This window comes from Chiloscyllium plagiosum, unplaced genomic scaffold (genome assembly GCF_037043375.1).
Source record: "Chiloscyllium plagiosum isolate Xiang-an unplaced genomic scaffold, Cpla_swu_hap1 HiC_scaffold_37, whole genome shotgun sequence".
Taxonomy (NCBI): Eukaryota; Metazoa; Chordata; class Chondrichthyes; order Orectolobiformes; family Hemiscylliidae; genus Chiloscyllium; species Chiloscyllium plagiosum.
The window spans coordinates 19,645,085-19,665,764 of NW_028270175.1; the positions used below are offsets into that span (position 1 = coordinate 19,645,085).

General features: G+C 46.8%; 1 protein-coding gene across 4 annotated transcripts in view; it reads right to left on the reverse strand.

Moving 5' to 3' along the window:
• Positions 1–718: 718 nt before the first annotated feature.
• pax7a (paired box 7a) overlaps positions 719–20,680 on the reverse strand; it is a 245,814-nt gene continuing 225,852 nt past the window's right edge. For all 4 annotated transcript variants that reach the window (XM_087980431.1, XM_087980434.1, XM_087980432.1 and 1 more), the window contains one exon: positions 719–3,102. In XM_087980431.1, the coding sequence (XP_087836557.1) occupies positions 2,987–3,102 (116 nt within the window). In that variant the 3' untranslated portion in view covers positions 719–2,986. The remainder of the gene's footprint in view (positions 3,103–20,680) is intronic.

The following is a 20,680-nucleotide window of genomic DNA, read 5'->3' on the forward strand; positions in this document are numbered from 1 at the left end:
TCCACCAGCCCAGATTTAATCCATACGTGGGACGACTCTAAGGGTTGCCAAACCTCCAGGATTGTTCAGTGTTAATCTGCAGGATACTGATGCAAGCCACTCAGTTGAGGGAAAAAAAAATCACAAAGCAATTTGAGAGTCTTGTTCCTTTTGTTTATTCGTTTGAAAGATGTGGGAGAGCAGGAAAAGAAGCTGTCTGACTGGTTCAGGGAACAGGGTGCAGGAGGCCAGGCGATGAAACCTCCAAGAATACATCCAGCCAAGTTGGCAACCCTGGACTGCACTACTGTTTATTTGGCTCATATGTATTGCTTTAAGTCCCTCCCTTGAACCCCAATTCAGCAACAAAATTGAAGAGAAACCCACAAAAGTTTGATGTTTGCTCCGTGAGGCTTTGGAATGTGCGGTTTGGGACCATTTCGATTGCAACTTCCCAGGTTTGATTTGGGAGCTGGTCACAGCTGAGAGGCAGTGAGGGTGGGAACATTGGGACAGTCAGAGGCAATTTAGCCTCTTCAGGCAGAAGTGGGGGACTGCAGATGCTGGAGATTAGAATCAAGATTAGAGTGGTGCTGGAAAAGCACAGCAGGTCAGGCAGCATCCGAGGAGCAGGAAAAATCGACGTTTCGGCCAAATGCTGATGAAGGGCTTTTGCCCGAAACATCCACTCTCCTGCTCCTCGGAGGCTGCCTGACCTGCTGTGCTTTTCCAGCACCACTCTAATCTTGAATTTAGCATCTTCAGTCAGTCCTGCCATTCAATGACATTTCGTGGGGGGCGGGGGAGGGGGGTTATCAGTGTTCACTATATACATATATGGACTAATTTGTATCTGCTTTGTGAATTTAAACAGATTTATTTGTATCAAGTGGAGTAACAGCATTCCTTGTTCAGGTATAAATCATATATAAAAAACAAGAATAGGCCATTCAGCCCCTTGACCTGAGACACAATAAGATCATGGCTGAGCTAATGTGGCCTTAACCCCACTTCCCGGTCTATCCCCATAACCCTTGACTCCCTTAGCAAACAGTAGATCTCTATCTAACTCAGCCTTGACCATATGAAATGACGCACCCTCCATGCGTTAGTGGGGAAGGGCTTCCAACAACGAGAGGGAGGAGGGGACTTCAGGAGAGTAGGGGCGGGGGGGTTGAAGAGCGAGCAATCATTGATGTAGACTCACACGCCCCAACCCCCAACCCCAACCAACCCAGCGCTTTCCGGGGATTGAGCAGCCGTTAAATGAGCACCTCCCAGTTCCATTAAATGCAGTCAAGACAGAACTGGGACTTCTTTCAAAAAAATCGTCTGACAATTCTACAATACAAGTTACAGCGGAGAAGAGAAAGGAGGGAGGGGGTCGAGGGAAAGGGTTTGATGAGGGGGAAGAGGGAAAGTTATCAGAGTCTAACATGCCAAGAATGTCTATAGAATATTGGTAAAGTTCTGTCGAATGTTTTTTTTTGATTACAGTAAAATGCACGGAACCCAACATCCTCGCGTTATAGATTTAAAAATCCTTCTCGTTCCAGTAAATGAAGAAATGGTAAAGGGACCGCCGAGTTACAGCACAAGGTGGGGGGAGTGACTGTGTGGCCTCAGGATGGATCAAACATGACCCAGTGTAAATGGAGCATTGCAACCCTGGACCGAGAGAGAGAGAGAGAGAGAAACATCTGGTGTTCGGAACTCCGCATTTTGTTCAAAGTCTCGGAGAAACCACCTGCTCTTAGTCAGATCGCTGCAAACTCTCTCACTGTAGATCAGTCAGGCCATGGGGGGAAAAAAAAGCCTCCCCACCCCTCCTGGATTCATTTACTGAAACAAATCGCGTTCGGAACTGCCAACTTGGTCCTTTGCTAGCTGTCCTGGACCAAAAGTCCCAAGGATGGCCAGGAGTAGGAAAGCAGGAATGTAGGAGCAGTGATATAAACAGTGATGGACTTCAGGCCCGAACTGTAGGCGCCCTCAAAAAGGATACAACTTTTTAAAAAAAACAAACTCCACGGACAATCCAGTACCAAAATACAAGAGTCGCTTTCATTTTGAGCCTTGCTGTAGCTCAGTGGTGGAATGGTTATGTGTGTCATGAAGTCTCACTGACCATTAATAACTGACACTCTGCATTAACGTGAAATGAGCATTTGTTTGATTTACACAGACCGTAATTCCTCTTCAAGGGTCACCCCTAACCCCATCCCATACAAACTGCTGCGCCTTCTTTTGTCCCATTTGTCAACTGTCTTGTGCTAGAGGTGCAATTAGTTCCTGTTGAAGAAACAGTCTCCATAAGATTTCCGCTTTGAATGCAAAGCCAATTCTTGTTCCCAAAAGAAAAGCGTTCCTTAAAAGTAAAGCGGTGTAAACTTGGGTTTGGTCGATTTTTAAACGGTGCTGAGATGGAGTGTGGTGGGTCTGATGTCTTCCTTCCATCTGTACATGAGCGGGAAGAGGCTCCCGCTTCAGCTCTGGCCCCGGGAGCTGCCTCGGGGTCCTATATCTGACAGGTGAGTCGGTGTTGAAGCGTTTTGTGTGTGATCGGGAGAATCTCGTTTCCAAGCTATTGCCCCTCTTGGTAGGTGGAGGGGAGAGGGGAAGGGAGCATGAATACCTCCCTCACCCTCAGTTTCCTCCATGGGGGTCAGTCTCTCATGAGAAAAGCAGGCATAATAGCTCAACAACAAACAAACAAAAAGACACACTTACAAATATTGTCAAAGCAGATATACAATATTCTGGGAGGGGTGGATACTAGACCCTTAGCAGTCTAGCTCCCAGTTGTCGGGGTAATGGGTGGGAGGGGGCATTCCTGGATTACGAGATGGTCAGTTTGAGGGGGGTGGTAGAGGGCACTAGAATTTCAGGAGCGAAGGTCGAGCGCTGTCTGGGAGGGTCTGACAATGTCTCAGGCCCAGATTGAACTGGTCAGGCGGAGCTCTCTCTCTGGCCTTGCTCCGTGAGCTCTCGCAGTGGCCAGACGTCCTCAGTAAGCTTGTCCCGTTTCGACCTGCAGCAAACCCAGGACAGCGGAGTGCTCACTCAACTTCATCCGCCTCTGTGTGGACAGGCTCACGTTCTTGGTGAGGTAGTCAACTGCACCTTGGGTAGAAAGAGAGAGAGAGCCCGTCAGGATTGGTGACCACAACAACCGAGCAACCAGGACACTCTGCTCCCTTTCACTGGCCTGCCCCTTTCAACAACAATGCAAGGCTGATTTCACAGTTCCAACAGTGACAGCCCAGAAAGAGGCCATTCGGCCCGCCTCGCCCGTGCCAGCGGAATAAGGGAAAGGTTTTCATCGCCACCACTCAACTGGCCAGCGTGAGCCACCACGCTCTAGGGGAACCGAAGACTTTTCTCACGTTTCCTCCAATCCTTCTGCCGATCACATTAAACCTGCAGCCCCCGGTGACCGACCTCTGCTCGGGGAACCCTGGTCTTCCCTGGCAGATGCTGGAGATCAGAGTCGAGAGTGTGTTGCTGGAAAAGCACAGCCGGTCAGGCAGCATCCTCTCCTGCTCCTCGGATGCTGCCTGATCTGCTGTGCTTTTCCAACAACACACTCTCGAACCAGCTCTTCCCTGTCTACTCTATGCAAACCCCTCATTATTTTGCACACTACAATTAAGTCGCCCCTCGGTCCGCTCTGTTTTAAGGAAAACAACCCTAACCTATCCACTCTTTTCTCATAACTGCAATTTTCAAACCCTGGGAACATTTCTATAAATCTCCTTTGTTCTCTTTCTAGAACTATTCTCAAACAACTCTGTCCTGCCTATAATGCAGGGACCAGAACTGCGCACAAAACCCTAGCTGTGGTCTAACTGATTTTATATACCTCCGGCATTACACCCCTGCTCTTGTATTCAGCCAATATTCCATATGCCTTCTTCACCACTTATTCTGCCATCTTCGGGCACCTGTGGATATCTACTCCAAAGTCCCTCACTTCCAAATACATAACTTCGCACTTCACTGGATTGAATTCCATTTGCCTCTTTTTGCAACTAGCCCATTGATATCATCCTTTAATGAACAAATCCCCTTCACTGGCTGATTTTTGTCATCTGCAAATTTCCCAATCATGTCTCCCATATTTAAGCCCAAATCATTAATACATACCACAAACAGCAAACCAAGCCTTCTGGATCACCACTGAAACTGCTTTCCATTCACAAAAGATATCCATTGGCTATTCCTCTTTCACTGAACTAACTTGGACCCTCCTTGCCACATTTCCCTATACCACAAGAACTGTACTTGTTCTGGCCAGTTAGGTACTTGGGACCTTGTAACATGCCTTATTGAAATCCATGTAGACAACATCCCTCAAAACAATAAATTAGGTTAGTAAGACACAACCTTCCTTAAATGAAAGCTTGCTATCCTTGATTAAGCTATGCTTTTCCAAGTAACCACTAATTCTCTCTCTCAACATTGACTCTAGTAATTTGCCCACTGCCAAGATCAGACTGACCAGACGATAATTATTTGGCCTATTCCACACACCCTTCACACTATAAAATATCCCAAGGCATTTCACTGGGGCATAATTCAGACAAACATTAACACTAAGACATGTCAGGAGATAGTAGAAATGGGTGCAATTATTTGATCAAAAAGGTTGGTTTGGTCATATGTGATACAGTAGAGAGAGCAGCAGATAAAGCAGCAGAGGACATTGAGGGAGAAAGAGGGGTGAAGATTTTAAGAGGCTGAGGGAAACAGAGGAATGAAGATAAGTGGAGGGAGATAGAAGAATGGAGGGAGATGGAGGTGCAGAGAAGTAGAGGGGTAGAGGGGATAGAGGGGCATGGGGTTGGAGGGGGTGGAGGAAGGTAAACAGGCAGGGGGGTGCAGAGAAAAAGGAAGTGGAGGAAAGTCGAGGGGCTGAAGAGGTGGAGGAATAAAAGGGGTTGGAGGGGCATAGAAGGACGGTGAGAGGAAATTCCCAACCCAGGACCTAGGCTGCTGAAAGTATAGTTTAAACAGAGGGGTGAAGAGAGTGAGGATGTCCAAGGGGCTAGAAAAGGAGGAAGAGATTGTGAGGTTAGAGGAGGTTACAGAGTTAGAGATAAGTGAGACGAGGAAGAATACAAACACTATATCTCAGGGCTCCAGGCCTTTCCTCCAGAGGCAGAACCAAAGACAACTGTGGATGGTGATCAGGACCAGCAAGTCAGCCTGATCCTCCCCCTTCCCTTCCAGGCCACTGAGACCGAAGTTGAAAACCCATATCTACAATCAGCTGAAATGAGTGAGTTTGGCATGAGCCAGAATATCAAACCAGACCATGTTGGGCTATTACACATGGAACTATTGGGGGAGGAGGGGAAATAACATACCAAAGAGCACTAAGGTACCCTGAAGGCTCAGGGCATTCAAATTGTGAATGCAAGACAGAGAGCACTCTCTGTGCTCATCAGCAATGAATTTTAATCTAAAACAAAAATACAAACATCAAACAAGTATTTTTCTCTCAACCTCCACTACATTCAAAAGGTTAAGTCTTGGGCCTGGAATTTAGATTTGTGTTAAGTTCAGGAGTATGAGAAGCTTCAAGGCCTAGACATCAGGCTTCAGGTGCAGTGACACAGTCCTGTATTTGGAAGTGCTCTTTTGATTCACGTAGGATAATCTTTGCTTTCTGTTCATTACTTCTCCATTTACTCTGCCAATAACTGTTCTGTGTGAGCTGGCACAGCAGACAATCACTCCTAATAAATAAACAACATTTCAGCGTGAAGCACTCGTCATTTCTCTGCCCAAAGGGGGGAGCGGTGTTCGATGGAAAGCCTTATTACCGAGCTGTCATTTCCATTTAAATTCACTTCATGGTCTAGCACAAAAGGCTTTGATATTCTTTGGCACCAGTGTGGTGATGGGGGATTGGCTAATTAATACACTGAGCATGCTCAGTGAGTGCACCATGGAGGATGAAGCCACATGGCTCCCAGTAGGCCTAATGAACATTACCCAAGCTCTTAGCACTTGGGCTGGAGGGTGATCTCTTAGCTGGCCAAAATTATTCAAAGGTCAGCTGAGAATTTGTTTTTCAATATTCTCCATATTATTTGCAGCCTGTATGTTTATAGGAGGTCTGGGTTCACACTATGGTTATGGTAGCGGGTGGGTGTGTTCAGACCATGGTTACAGGGGAAATGGGGTCTGAGTCGAGACTGTGGTAATGGGGGCATGGGGGGGGAAAGAGTCTGAGTTCAGACTGTGGTTACAGGAGGGGGTCTGGGTTCAGATTGTGGTTCCGGGTGGGTGTCCGGGTCCAGCCTGTGGTTATGGAGTGGGGAGGGAGGCAGTCTAGGGTCAGACTGTGGTTGGGGGGGGTGGTGCAGCTTCAGACTGTTGGTACAGGGTGGAGAGCAAGTTCAGACTGTGCTACTGAGGAGAGCAGTGCTGGTGTTCAGTCTGTGTTTACAGAGAGGGGAAATGTGAGTTCAGACTGTGGTTACAGGGGTGGGGATTGGGTGAGAGCGGATTGGGTTCAGATGCTGGGTCTTCCCTTTCAAACTTCTGCCTTCGCTATCTCAAGAATAAGCCATTCCTGTTACAGGAGATGACAAGGCTGGGGCCGGGGGTTTGAAGTGATGATATCCTGGGGATGGCGGGGGGGTGGAATGATGATATCCTGGGGGTGGGGGGAGGTGGATGGAGTGATATCCTGGGGCTGGGATGTCAGATAGCAGATCAGAGTTAGAATTCCCATCTCCTGCAGCCCACTGCAAGGATCAATTGTTCCACAGTGGATCACTAGTGAGTAGTTATTGATGCTTAACTGTAGCTGTAAAATATCCAGCGATGCATTAATCCTAGACACAATTCCATAGAGAATAGCTGCTAAGATCTCTGATTGTAGATCAGACTGATTTAGTACAGCAGGTCAAGCAGCATCCGAGAAGCAGGAGAATCAACATTTCAGGCAAAAGCCCTTCATCAGGAATGGTTCTGGCTTGAAATGTCGATTCTCCTGCTCTTCAGTTGCCGCCTGACCTGCTGTGCTTTTCCAGCACCACTCTAATCTAGATTCTAATCTCCAGCATCTGCAGTATCCACTTCCACTTCCTTGCTGATTTAACAGATTGATCATTATAGGCAAAAGAATTAGCTATGGTGCGAGGAGTTGGGATATTGTATAATTTGTTATGATGTAGAATGTGCTGTTTGAATGGGTTGCACAAGGAAATTCAATAGTGTCTTTCAAAACAGAATTGGATAAATACTTGGAAAGGACCAATTTGCAGGGCTATGTTGACATAGGCCACAGATTGGAACAAATTGGATATGTCTTTCAAAGTGGCAAAACAGGCAGATGGTAGATGAATAGAAAAGATTTGGAGGGATATGGGCCAAGTACAGGCAGGTGGGGCCAGTTTATTTTGGGATTATGGTCAGCATGGGCTGGTTGGACTGAAGGGTCTGTTGCTGTGCTGTAGGATTGCATGACTATGCAACAAAAGGCCTTCTTCCACAGGTTGGGAGTTGGTGTGAGATCAGAGCCAGAGAGCCACAGTAATGTTGTGGATGAGAGAAAGAAATTACAAATGAATTCAGACAAAATAAGTGAGTGGGGAAAATCTGGACAGGTGGAGTTCAATGTTGGAAAAAGGAAGGCTAACTTACGGTCTGAAAAGGCAAACCAAATATTTATTGATCGATGAAACAGGGAGATTTGTGTGTCCATGTGCACAAACCACTAGCAGCCAGTAGAGGTCTAAAAATTAAAATGCTGTTTGGAATACACAGGGAAGGATTTGAGATCTCAATGATACCCAGACTTTGTCAGATACAATCTGGGCTGTACTGCCATCAGTTTTTAGCCTCCGGAATGAAATATTGGTTTTTGGAGACTTTGCATACTTATCACCAGAATAAAAGGGTTAAACTATGAGGAAAGGTTGCACAAAACTGGTTGGTTTTCTATTACGTTGGGTAGGTTGAAGGATGATCTACTCAAAGCAAGTACAATGAAAAAAAAGATTCAACTGTGTAGACTGGACAGAAATTGTGGTGGAGGATTAGAAATCAACAATCTTTCACACAAGTGGTAGCAGAAACCTCAAACTGTCATCATCTTAAAAGCCTTGGATCCTGGCAGCTTCATTGAAATTTTCAAGATGGAAATGGACAGATCTTGTTGAGTAAAGTTATTGAAGAAAATGGAGCAGAGGCAGATTAGTGAGGTGTAGGTGCAGATCAACAATTCTGCTACAATTCTGGTCACCCTGCTGTAGGAAGGATGTTACTGAAATGGAAAGGGTGCAAAGAAGATTTCCAAGGGTGTTACTGAGACTGGAAAGTTTGTGTCCGAAGGAGAGACTGGATAGGCTGGGACTTCTCTCCCTGGAGTGTAGAAGGCTGAGAGGTGACCTTACACAAGTTTACAAAATCATGAGGGACATAGATAAGGTGAATTGCCAACGTCTTTTCCCCTGGGTAGAGGAGTCCGAAACTAGAGGGTGTAGGTTTAGGGTGAGGGGGGAAAGATTTAAAAGGGACTGCAGGGGTAACTTTTTCACACAGAGGGTGGTGCATTTATGGAAGGAGCTGCCAGAGGAAGTGGTAGAGATGGGTACAATTACAACATTTAGAAGATATTTGGACAGGTAGAGGAATAGGAAAGATTTTAGAGGGATATGAGCTAAATACAGGCAAATGGGACTAGTTCAGTTTAGGAAACCTGGTCAGCATGGATAAGTTGGACTGAAAGGCCTGTTTCTATGCCTCTATAACCATGAGTTGAATACTAGAGAGGCTGAAGGGGCTGAATAGACTCCTCTTTCTGTGATTTCTGTGTTCCTGGGAAGTGACAGGTCTTTGTGAACATTGGTTTGAAGACAGAAAGTGGACCAGCTGTGATGTCCCGAGAGTTAAATATCCCTTCCAACAGTCAAGTGTGGCTTTTCTGATTGGAGGTACTTTAACTGTGTCAGTACTTCTGTTTCAACTGTAAAATCCAGTCTGACATGTGAAGACTGAACTGTTAGATGAGGGCCTGTGCCCAAGAAGTACGTAGCCAATAGCCTGAGGGGAAGGGTAGGGAGCTGAATCAATCTGGAAGTGGTTACTATCTTGAGCACAAGTTTGCATTTCCAATAAATCAAGAAGAGCTTTCCTTCTTGGATGGTCTTACTCTTTGATGGGAACTGGGTGTCACTGGCAAGCGCAGCAATTGTCATCCACCTCCAACTGAGCGGCTTGCAATGACCATTTCTGAGGGCAGTCAGAGTCAACCACATTGCTGTGGGTCTGAAGTTGCATGGAGGGCAGACCAGACAAGGATGGCTGATTTATTTCCCTATGGGATATTTGTCAACAGATGGGTTTTTACTGCCAATGAGAATTGTCATGGTCATCGTTACTGAGACAGGTTTTCAATTCCAGTTCTGTTTTATATCCGGACGTCCGATCACACACATCCAAATGATTTTTTCCCCCATCACCAAATCACTGTGGTTTTTTTCCCCCTATTAAGCAGCACCAATAAATCACTTGTGTTGCCAATTGAATAATTACAGGCAAAGCCCATTCAGGGTAATGTAAACCATCAACTATGTGGGAGAGAGGGAAGGGGCGAAATGAGAATGGATTAAATTAGATTAGATTAGATTACAGTGTGGAAACAGTCCCTTCGGCCCAACAAGTCCACACCGCCCCGCCGAAGCGCAACTCACCCATTCCCCTACATTTACCCCTTACCTAACACTACGGGCAATTTAGTATGGCCAATTCACCTGACCCTGCACATCTTTGGACTGTGGGAGGAAACCGGAGCACCCGGAGGAAACCCACGCCGACACAGGGAGAATGTGCAAACTCCACACAGTCAGTCGCCTGAGGTGGGAATTGAACCCGGGTCTCTGGTGCTGTGAGGCAGCAGTGCTAACCACTGTGCCACCATGCTGCCCCAACTGGAGTTGGAAGTAGAGACAGGACACTCTAACCCCTGCAGTGTCCACCTCTTTCAATTCCAGGGTTTAAATTTAGATTCCACCAGCTGCTAAAATGGGATTTGAATCAAAGCCCTCAGAGCATTAACTTGGAACTCTGGATTTCCATGACACCATGATCTCAGGAGAAACCCTTGGCTGTGTGGCAGGCTTTGGTTCAATCTCCAATCTGATGGTGCAGAGCAGAGAGACTTGGATTGTACATTGATACATCTTTGAAGGTGGTAAGACCAATTAATTCTTTAAATTCATTCACGGGATGTGGGCTTCGCTGGCTAGGACAGCATTATTGCCCATCCCTAATTGCCCAGAGAGCAGTTATGAGTGAAAAAGTATTGTCAACCACATTTCTGTGGGCAGACAGTCTCATGTAGGCCAGACCAGGTAAAGACGGCAGATTTCCTTCCATAACGGACACTGATAAGTCAAATACGTTTTTTCCAACAGTTCACGATTCTTCAGAAGATACAAGGAATCTCGGGCTTTCTTTCATACCCGCAAGGATGGATGTTCGGTTCTTTTGAGGAAGCACACAGGGGATCGGTGGAAAAGCTATCAGTTGTGTCAGACGATGCAGAGGCTGGGATCGATCTCTTTACAATAGGATCCGATCAGATTTAACACAGGCATTCACAATGCAGGAGGAGATTGACGGGGTACCTATGAAGAAACTGGACCCCCCCCCCTCAGATGGGAGCGTTAGTAACCGACCGGAACAGATTTGGTGGCGCCTGGTTAAAGATTCCGAGGGGCAGATGGGAAAACCGGGAGCGGGTTCAATACTGTGTTTCTGAAGGAAACTGGGGGGGGGAAAGGCCGGAAGGAGAAACCAGTTGCAGAACTAAGTCGAGGGAGCACAGGCCTGAAAAGAATTGGTTGGCAATGACTTTCAAAAAGGCCGCACAAGTACGACGGGCCGATTGGCCGCTCCTGTGCTGCACGGCTCCATCATATTTCGTGAACTAAGTGGAGCTGGGCTGGGCTGTACCGCGCACAAGGGGTGTGACTGACACCTTACCCCAAGGCACTCGTGATTGCCAATATACGATAGCAGTGTTTATTTGAGATTTATATCAGCTACACATGTCCGTTCACATCCAGAGGCAAGTGTGGCGAGGTCAGAGGTTGCTGCACACTCGGTGAAAGGGAAAGCCGCTATTGATCCGGCCAGCTTCTACAGAAGGTTTCAATTTAACGGCAGGAGCTAAAGACATTAGGAGCGGCTGCAGGGAGAGAGCGTGGAAAATGCGAGCTGGGGTCGTAAAGGACACTGGAAGGGCAGACCAGTGAGGATGGAGGGGGAGGGAAGGACCTCTGAACCCACTCAGTACAAGGCCTTGTGACCAGTAAGACATTAGCTGCGGAACATAGGAGCTCTACACATCCATCGGTCAGTGCCTCTCCCGTTCCTGTCTGAGCTATTTTGCAAACTTCCTCACGCAGACAGATCCTCTCTTATAGAGACCGAGTAAATACGGCGCGTCACACACATATCCCACCTTTCACTGTAACACTCTAATACACACCCCTCACTGTCACACCGGTCACCTGAACATTCTGGTATAACATCCACCCCCCCCCCATCCACTGTAACAGGGGCATAATACATGCCCCTCACCTCAATACCCTGATATAACACACACACCCTCACTGTAATACTTTGATATAATACACACCCCTTACTGTAATACTGATGTAATACTGATATAATACACATCCCTCACCTTAACACTGATGTAACACACACACCCTCAATGTAACACTTTGATATAACACATGCCCCTTCACTGTAACACTCTGATATAACACACACCCTCCCACCCTTCACCACCCCCTTCACATGACACTTTGATATGGCACGTCCCCACCACTCTTCACTGTAACACTCTGATATAACACACACCTCTATAATACACATCCTCATCTTAAAACTCTGATACAACACACACCCCTCATTGTAACACACTCTGATAATAACACACAACCCCTCACCAGAACACTCTGATATAAACACACCCTTCACCTTAACACTCTCTGAAATAACACACACCCCTAAGTGTGACACTCTGATACAACACCCCACACTCTTCATTGTGACCCTCTGATAATAACACCTCACTCCCTTCACTGTGACACTCTGATATAGCACCTCCCCATCACTCTTCATTGCAACACTCAGATACAACACACATCTCTCAGATACAACACACATCTCTCACTGCAACACTGTAAAATAACACACAGCCCTAACAGTAATTGTCTGATATAACACACAGCTCTAACAGTAACACTCTGATATAACACACAGCTCTAACAGTAACACTCTGATATAACACACCCATCCCTCACTGTAAGACTAATGTAATGCAGTCTCATCATATCTTTGTAATATATTTCTCACTAAGTCTCTGATATAACACACATTCCTATCATAAACAATGTGAGAAAACACATACTCCGGTTGCAATGATCTAACAGACATGCCTTACATGCTGATGTATCATACACTCTCATTCAAAACTGTGATATAACACAGCCCTCTAACTGAAACACACTGATGTAGCACACGTACATCAATGTTGCAACTGTCAAATATCCACCTCTCACTGTAACACTGATAATGACAGACTTGCCTCACTGTAACACTGATATAACACACCCACCTTACTGTAACATTATAATAGTACAGACCATCACAGTAATGCTTTGTATGCACCTCTCTCTGTAGCACACATATAAGAGACACTCCTCATTGTAACACACTGATAGTAACAGACATTTCACTTTAACATTCTGATACAAAGCACAATTCTTACTGTAATATTTATTTAAAATGTACCTAGATTATAAATACTGATATAACACACTCTCACTCTATCACACTGACGTAACCCACTTCCTTCATTATTACACCGATATAAACACACTAACGCCCTAATAGCACACACTCCTCTCGGTTTAATACTGTCCCATAACAAACACCTCTCACTGTTTCAGTCTTTTATAAAGGACAGGCCTCACTGTAAGAATAATATAACACTCGCCACTTCTTGTAACATTCTAATATAGCAGCACTCTAATATTGTCCCTCACTGTTACACTGATATAGCACACACCTTTCCTGTAGCAGTCAAATGTAAGGAACACTTCTGACTGTAATATTCTGATAATAACATACACCCATCACAGCTACACTGAACTAACATATAGCCCCTCATTGCCCCCTTTAATACAGCTTAATATAAAATACAATAAGATTGACATAAAACACATACCTAAAGCCACTGCTTTCTATTACACTAATAATAGCAGACACCCCTCACTATTACATTGATATAGCACATACCCTTATTCTAGCACTCAGTATAAGGCACAGTTCTTACTGTAACACTCAAATATAGACCATTGCTACACTGACCAAACACACACCTTATGTATGCACCATATGCAGTTTCATATACACATTTCCACTCATTGTAACACTGTGATCCAGCAGCCCCAGCAATAACATCTTGATTGAATATCCAATGTTACTGTATTATTCTGATAAGTGTTTCCACTGTAGCACTGATGTAATACACATCTCTCACTGTAACACTAATAAAATACATACTCCTCACTGTAACACATTTATTTGACACACAACCCCCCCAGTGTTGCAATGACTTAAAACTAATCTAACAATTTAATATAATGTCACTCATGTTGATACTGATAGAAAACATGCACCTCTTTGTAACATATATATATAAAAAATACACATGTTCATATGTTTTAATTATAACCTGCTTACATAATACAGGCCCTGCCACTACAACAAACTGATATACACACCTCATTGTAATGCTCTGAGAGACCATACACATAACTGCAACATTCTGATATAAAACACTGTCACACTGTTACACTCTGATATAACACACATATGACAGTAATGTTATAATATAACAAACACCCCTCATTGTAACAGACATATAACAAAACACACTTTTCCTTGTAATATTGATATAACTCCCACCCCTTCTTACAGCATCTTCATGAAAGACGTCTCCCCATTGTAAGACTCTGATGTAACACAAGCCTCACTATTAGTCTCTGCCATAACACACTCTCTCACTGTTACACCAGTCTAACACACACTCCTCATTGTAGCATTTCAATATAACATTGTTCCATCAGTGTTTATGGTGAAATCTAAGTTAAAAATCACACTACGCCAGGCTATAGTCCAACAGGTTTATTTGGAAGTACTAGCTTTTAGAGCACTACTCCACCAGGTGGTTGTGGAGTATAAGATCGTAGGACTCAGAATTGAGAGCAAAAGTTTACAGTGTGATGAAACTGAAATTATATATTGAAAAAGACCTGGATTGTTTGTTGAGTCTTTCATCTTTTAGAATGAGCCTGTTGGTTTCAGTTCTTTCATATGTAAATCCCAGAATTGTCTTAAAGTTACATTCTCAAGTGAACTTTAACAATAGGTGCCATGTTGGCCTGGATAATGCATTGAACATGTGAGATGCCCTGTGTGAGGCCATCTGTGCCCCAATGGTCAGACTGATTCTAATCTAAAGAAGGTATTTACAGAATCTTACATGGATTCATGCAGTTTTTGAGCAAAATAAAATATAACACACGCATAAGTTTGTGGGGTGAATGTGCATTTGCAGAATCATATTTTATTTTACTCAGTTACATCACACTATAAACTTTTGCTATAAATTCTGTGTCCTACAATCTTATACTCCACAACCAACTGATGAAAGAGTAGTGCTTCCAAGTAAACCTGTTGGACTAATACCTGGTGTTATGTAATTTTTAGCTTTGTACACCCCAGTCCAACACCAGCACCTCCAAATCATGACTGATAGAACACAGACCCTTCACAGTAACATTGATATAAAACGCATCCCATTGATATAAAAAGCACACACTGGAACATACCCATCACTGTATCACTGATATAAACCACAACACTCTCCATTATATTCAAATATAAAATAATCTATACATAAGAAATTGTTTTAGACCCTCCTGAGTGTATAATACACTGATATGATACAGACACACACATACCTTGATCTGATATTGAAATAACGTGAACTTCACTCTAAAATGCTTACATGCCACATAACTCCTCACAGTTACACTAACCCAACAAACAGCTCTCTCACTTTATACATTAACGTAACACTCACCCACTCACTACGTGATATAACACACACCTCTCACTATAACTCTGACATAATATGTATCGCCTGCTGCTATAGCCTTATATAACACAGAGCCTTCACTGTAACTGCAGCTTCAGTGCAATTCCATTACTTAAGACACACTGATCACTGTACACACTCTGAAATAAAACACAGCTCTACACTAATATAACATATGTTATACACTGTAATAAACTGATATAAAACACACCATGCATTGTACCACTCTGACAGTAGAAACACTGCTCACTGTAAGACATTGATATAACACACTGAGCCCTCGCTGTGACTGTGCGGTGTGACACACTTCCCTCACTGTGACTGTGAGGCCTAACACACATCCCTCACTGTGACTCAGAGATCTGACACACATCCCACACTGTGACTGTGCGGTGTGACACACTTCCCTCACTGTGACTGTAGGACCTCAAGGAGGTGAAGGGCCAGCAAGCCTCGCTCTTTGCTTCGGAGGCCTCCAAGATAATCTTCCGGTCCAGGATCCGCTCGGTGGAGCAGGACGAGATGTGCTCACGTTTCTTCTTCCAGAAGGTGCACAAAGAGAGCTCTGTGCTCAGCAGTCTGAAGGAAGAAGATGGCTCGCTAACGTCATCTCAGGCTGACATCATGAGGATCAGTAAATCCTTCTACGCCAGTCTGTATGACGCGAAGCCGACCGACAGCGCGGCCGCCCAGTCATTCCTGTCCTCTATCACGGAGGTCTTAGACGACAGAACACAGGAGAGGCTGGACCAGCCGCTATCTCTGGACGAGCTGACCAAGGCCCTCGAGTCCTTCGAAAAAAATAAAACTCCCGGAAGCGACGGCTTACCGGTTGAGCTCTATTCCGCTCTGTGGGACTTGATTGGCCAGGACCTGCTGGAGGTGTATGTCAGTATGCTTCGGGCAGGTACCATGAGTGAATCCATGAGGAAAGGCATCATCACCCTCGTCTACAAGCGGAAGGGGGAGAGGGAGGAACTCAAAAATTGGAGACCAATCTCACTGTTGAATGCGGATTACAAAATTCTGTCAAAGGTAATCGCCAACCGGGTCAGGTCTGCTCTAGGGTCGGTGATTCACCCTGACCAAACCTGTGTTGTACCGGGCAGGAAGATCGCTGAGAATCTCGTACTCCTCAGGGATACAATCGCCAACGTGCAGGACAGAGGGTTGGACACCTGCCTGATCAGCCTGGACCAGGAGAAAGCCTTTGACAGGATATCACACACGTATATGAGAGATGTTCTCTCCAAAATGGGCTTTGGGGAAGGAATCTGCAATTGGATCAAACTGCTCTACACCAACATTGTCAGTGCAGTCTCAATTAACGGGTGGGAATCAGATAGCTTCCCAGTCAGATCTGGAGTCAGGCAGGGCTGCCCCCTCTCTCCTGCCTTGTTTGTGTGCTGCATAGAGCCATTTGCTGAGTCCATCAGGAAGGATGTGAGCCTGAGAGGGGTGACTATTCCTGACAGCGGGGGCCTGCAGGTTAAGGCCTCCCTGGACATGGATGACGTCGCCGTTTTCTGCTTGGATCCGCTGTCCGCGCGCAGACTTATGTGCATTTGTGACCAGTTCGAACGGGCCTCGGGGGCCAAGGTAAACCGAGGCAAGAGCGAGGCCATGCTCTTCAGGAACTGGGCCGACCAATCCTCGATCCCCTTCACCGTCAGGACCGACCACCTGAAGGTGCTGGGTATTTGGTTCGGGGGGGCTGGGGCGTGTGCCAAGTCTTGGGAGGAGCGTATCAGCAAAGTGAGGCAGAAACTGGGCAGATGGAAGCTACAGTCGCTCTCCATCGCGGGAAAAAACCTGGTCATCAGGTGTGAGGCACTGTCATTGCTATTATACGTGGCACAAGTCTGGCCTATTCCCAGAACCTGTGCTGCTGCAGTTACCCGGGTCATCTTCCAGTTTATATGGAGGTCAAAGATGGACCGGGTCCGAAGGGACTCACTGTACAAAGATCTGGGCAACGGGGGAAAAAATACACCCAATGCCACCCTCACCCTGATGGCCACCTTTGTGTGTGGCTGCATCAAGCTGTGCGTGGATTCCCGGTACGCAAACACCAAGTGTCACTACGTACTGAGGTTCTACCTGTCCCCGGTGTTGTGAAGGATGGGCCTGGCCTCGCTGCCGCGGAACGCTCCGAGTAGTTGGACCGTTCTGTTTCACCTGTCCTTCGTGGAGAAATTTATGAAGAAAAACACCTTTGACCACAAGTCCATTAGGAAGTGGGGTCAGCACGTAGTGTCCTTGAGACCCTTCGGGAAAAGGAGAGGGCGGATCCTATCGAGCGGTTCCCTGAGCAGACTGTCAAAGCCATTTGGCAGAATGCCTCATCGCCAGAACTTTCCAACAAGCACCAAGACATGGCTTGGCTGGTGGTGAGAAGGGCTCTGCCTGTGAGATCCTTTATGCAAGCCCGGATTCTCAGCCGCACCGCACGCTGCCCTCGAAGCGGCTGCGGGGGGGACGAGACTGTCACACACCTCCTTCTGGAATGTACCTATGCAGAAGAAGTCTGGAGAGGAATGCAGTGGTGTTTGTCGAGGTTCGTCCCGAGCAGCGCCGTGACGCGGGACTCCGTGCTCTACAGCCTGTTCCCCGGGACGCACACCGAGACGAACATCAACTGCGCCTGGAGGATCATCAACTCGGTGAAGGACGCTCTCTGGGTGGTCCGAAACCTGCTGATCTTCCAGCTGAAGGAGTTGACCCCGACTGAGTGTTGCAGACTGGCACGTTCCAAGGTCCAGGACTACGTGCTGAGGGACGCGCTGAAGCTTGGGGCAGTTGCCGCCAAGGCGCGGTGGGGAAAGACCACTGTGTAAAGTCTGCCTGCCTAACGAAGAACAGGGGGCCCACGCAGTCATTTGGGCTCTGCTGACGCCTCAGCTAATTATATGGGCATATGATTGAAAAGTGTACAGACCTGTATAAAAATGATAAATTCTGATCTCTGTATGTACATGTTTACATATGTATGGCATGACCAATTGTACAGACCATCAAATTATTTTATGAATAAAGTATATTTTTGAAATAAAAAAAAGACTGAGGTCTAACACACATCCCTCACTGTGACTGTGAGTTGGAACACACATCCCTCACTGTGACTGTGAGTTGGAACACACATCCCTCACTGTGACTGTGAGATAGGACACACATCCCTCACTGTGACAGTGAGATAGGACACACATCCCTCACTGTGACAGTGAGATAGGACACACATCCCTCACTGTGACAGTGAGATAGGACACACATCCCTCACTGTGACAGTGAGATAGGACACACATCACTCACTGTGACAGTGAGATAGGACACACATCACTCACTGTGACAGAGATCTGACACACATCCCTCACTGTGACCGAGAGATCTGACACACATCCCTCACTGAGGTCTGACGCACAGCCCTCACTGTGACAGTGAGATCTGACGCACAGCCCTCACTGTGACAGTGAGATCTGACGCACAGCCCTCACTGTGACAGTGAGATCTGACGCACAGCCCTCACTGTGACAGTGAGATCTGACGCACAGCCCTCACTGTGACTGTGAGATCTGACGCACAGCCCTCACTGTGACTGTGAGATCTGACGCACAGCCCTCACTGTGACTGTGAGATCTGACGCACAGCCCTCACTGTGACAGTGAGATCTGACGCACAGCCCTCACTGTGACAGTGAGATCTGACGCACAGCCCTCACTGTGACAGTGAGATCTGACGCACAGCCCTCACTGTGACAGTGAGATCTGACGCACAGCCCTCACTGTGACAGTGAGATCTGACACACATCCCTCACTGTGACAGTGAGATCTGACACACATCCCTCACTGTGACAGTGAGGTCTGACACACATCCCTCACTGAGACAGTGAGGTCTGACACACACCCCTCACTGTGACTGTGCGATCTGACACACACCCCTCACTGTGACTGTGCGATCTGACACACACCCCTCACTGTGACAGTGAGATCTGACACACACCCCTCACTGTGACAGTGAGATCTGACACACACCCCTCACTGTGACAGTGAGATCTGACACACACCCCTCACTGTGACAGTGAGATCTGACACACACCCCTCACTGTGACAGTGAGATCTGACACACACCCCTCACTGTGACAGTGAGATCTGACACACACCCCTCACTGTGACAGTGAGATCTGACACACACCCCTCACTGTGACAGTGAGATCTGACACACATCCCTCACTGTGACAGTGAGATCTGACACACATCCCTCACTGTGACAGTGAGATCTGACACACATCCCTCACTGTGACAGTGAGATCTGACACACATCCCTCACTGTGACAGTGAGGTCTGACACACATCCCTCACTGTGACAGTGAGATCTGACACACATCCCTCACTGTGACTGAGAGATCTGACACACATCCCTCACTGTGACTGTGAGATCTGACACACATCCCTCACTGTGACTGTGAGATCTGACACACATCCCTCACTGTGACTGTGAGATCTGACACACATCCCTCACTGTGACTGTGAGATCTGACACACATCCCTCACTGTGACTGTGCGATACAACACGCATCCCTCACTGTGACTGTGCGATACAACACGCATCCCTCACTGACTGTGCGATACAACACGCATCCCTCACTGTGACAGTGCGATACAACACGCATCCCTCACTGTGACAGTGCGATACAACACGCATCCCTCACTGTGACAGTGCGATACAACACGCATCCCTCACTGTGACAGTGCGATACAACACGCATCCCTCACTGTGACAGTGCGATACAACACGCATCCCTCACTGTGACTGTGTGATACAACACGCATCCCTCACTGTGACTGTGCGACCCGACACGCATCCCTCACTGTGACTGTGCGATACAACACGCATCCCGCACTGTGACTGTGCGATACAACACGCATCCCTCACTGTGACTGTGCGACCCGACACACATCCCTCACTGTGACAGTGCGATACAACACGCATCCCTCACTGTGACAGTGCGATACAACACGCATCCCTCACTGTGACTGTGTGATACAACACGCATCCCTCACTGTGACTGAGATCTGACACACATCCCTCACTGTGACTGTGCGATATAACACACATCCCTCACTGTGACTGTGCGATATAACACACATCCCTCACTGTGACTGAGATCTGACACACATCCCTCACTGTGACTGTGCGATACAACACGCATCCCTCACTGTGACTGTGTGATACAACACGCATCCCTCACTGTGACTGTGCGACCCGACACGCATCCCTCACTGTGACTGAGATCTGACACGCATCCCTCACTGTGACATTGCGATACAACACGCATCCCTCACAGTGACAGTGCGACCCGACACGCATCCCTCACAGTGACAGTGCGACCCGACACGCATCCCTCACAGTGACTGTGCGATCCGACACGCATCCCTCACAGTGACTGTGCGATCCGACACGCATCCCTCACAGTGACTGTGCGATCCGACACGCATCCCTCACAGT